Genomic DNA, 1,958 nt, shown 5'->3' with positions numbered 1-1,958 from the left:
AAAACCAAAACACAAACGTAGTCATCGTCAATTTTCAAACCTACTGTTGATCCAAAAAAGGTTTTATCAATATTTAAAAGAATAAACTCGAAAAACAATGCAATTGAAAAAATACCTAATTAGTAAGGGGTTTTCAATGGTTTGCTTAACACTATAAAAAGTTGTCATCTTGACTGCAGTCAATTACTTTTCTAGACTTTCCCAAATCTTTAGGTCAGATCAATTTGCACGTGTTCAAGTAATAATTTAATACAATGTAAATTGTTAACGTATATAGTTTAAAATACAAACAGAAATACATACGTATGTACACATCACATTTAATGAATTAAAAACAATGCATTTTCTATGAAGAGTCATCAGCAGCATCAGCAGCCTTCCAAGCAGTTAAGCGCAAACGAAATCTTAAGATAAGCAAAAATGAATATTAAAAATATTTGCTTGATGTTCTCTGGCCATCGCTGTTGTTACTTTTGTTTGGCATGTGTAGAAACGAGGTACTGCTGTTGCTTATGTTACTGATGCTATCAGCAGAAGCGTATGTTTCTACTTTATCTAACGACTCTTGTTGTTGACGGTGTGGTGTGGTAAAGTTGCTTGGAGATGGCTCTCTTGTAGTATGTTGGCTATCAAGCACCAGAAAATTTCCATCACGCATTCCATATGCCACCGATTGTCGTGGATCAATTAAAATACCTTCATCACAGCTTTTTGGTACTCCAGCAACTGGTGTGTCTATGGCGGAGTTATGTGGAGCAGTTGCATGACTAAAATCAATTTGGACTCTTTGAGAACTGGCTTGTTTGTTGCGAGAGCTATTGGCATCAAATGTATGCAAATTAGATTTCCAAACGAGCAATTGTTGAATACAGGAAAAAATTTATATTATATAATTTTTTTACATACAAAGCAGAAATTACCTGTCGATCCTCGCCCGCGGAAGCAAAATGTCTACCATGTGGAGAGAAAGCGACGGCGCAAACTTAGTCAGTATGGCCAGTTAGTGTATAATTTGCCCGTCCATTTTGACCTGGTTCCGCTAAAGTGCACTACTACCGTGTATAAATTGGTCGACCTTCAAATATATCAAGCAATCTTATTGTATCGTCATCGCCGCCAGTCACCAAGAAATTTCCACTTGGGTGAAATGCAACATCATTCTCCTGCGACGAATGCACTGTATTAGCTCGCCTTCGGCTATGTCAAATATCTTAACGCGGTTACAATTTAATGCTAAAGCCGCCAGATTACCGTCTGGATGCCACCAGATTACCGTCTGGATGCCATGCCAGCTGTCGTCCCATACCTCTTCCCCCGGTGAACGTTCGTACACATTCGCCTGAAAATGTATCGCAAATTCTTAACTTGTCGTCGCCGCACGATGCAATTAACTTACCATTAGGACTGGATTTTGCTGCGCGCACCCATTTGTGTGTCCAGTGAAAGATTTGTATTTTGAATTAGTATTTTGATTGCTGTTCGCCATTTTTCTAGTCTGCAAACGAATAAGCTGACGAAGATGCAAACAAATTCAAGCACATTGTTGCATTCTACCGTACAAAGCTTTAAATCTTAAAACATATGTGAAAAACCTTTATAATCTGAATATTTCTAATGTCGAAATCAAAACGCAATTTTATAAATAGCATTTTTAAAAAACAATCATCTAATATTTTTCAAGTTTTTGGGCATATATGTTACCATTTGAATCACAAATACTACTAAGTTGTATGAGACTATTTAATGCAACTCAGGTCAAAAAAGCGCAGTTTTGACCAAAATAAGCAACTCTAAAAAACAGATGATCGCAGCTGTGGCCCAGGTTGACGTCTATTGCTAAGATATCTCACTTGTATTTGTACACAATGTTTTCTGTCGAACAGAATTTTGCTTTCGATGGCGTAGCGATGTGTTAGAAAATTGTGAAAAATTTATGATTTGCATTTGTTTTTTTACTT

The 1,958-nt window shown here is 36.9% G+C and overlaps 1 protein-coding gene across 1 annotated transcript; it reads right to left on the bottom strand.

Annotated features, from left to right (window-relative positions):
* Positions 1-321: 321 nt before the first annotated feature.
* On the bottom strand, positions 322-1,486 carry LOC108377960 (uncharacterized). Its single transcript, XM_017634260.1, has 4 exons — positions 1,397-1,486; positions 1,252-1,339; positions 921-982; positions 322-859 (listed from the first exon to the last, which is right to left on the bottom strand). Exons 1-4 carry the CDS (start codon positions 1,484-1,486, stop codon positions 428-430), a joined length of 672 nt encoding a protein of 223 aa, XP_017489749.1. The 3' UTR covers positions 322-427.
* Between the last annotated feature and the right edge of the window lie 472 nt (positions 1,487-1,958).

Source organism: Rhagoletis zephyria, unplaced genomic scaffold, assembly GCF_001687245.7.
Source record: "Rhagoletis zephyria isolate East Lansing unplaced genomic scaffold, Rhagoletis_zephyria_1.1 Rzeph_scaffold_13058, whole genome shotgun sequence".
In the NCBI taxonomy this organism is placed as follows: domain Eukaryota; kingdom Metazoa; phylum Arthropoda; class Insecta; order Diptera; family Tephritidae; genus Rhagoletis; species Rhagoletis zephyria.
This window is presented reverse-complemented; position numbering and strand designations above follow the sequence as displayed.

Excerpts from the sequence above, each read along its gene's own strand:
- LOC108377960 (XM_017634260.1), bottom strand. The coding sequence starts at position 1,486 with ATGGCGAACAGCAATCAAAATACTAATTCAAAATACAAATCTTTCACT. Across the intron at positions 1,340-1,396 it reads AGCAAAATCCAGTCCTAATG|GCGAATGTGTACGAACGTTC; the intron begins GTAAGTTAATTG and ends ATACATTTTCAG. Across the intron at positions 860-920 it reads CCGCGGGCGAGGATCGACAG|TTGCTCGTTTGGAAATCTAA; the intron begins GTAATTTCTGCT and ends TGTATTCAACAA.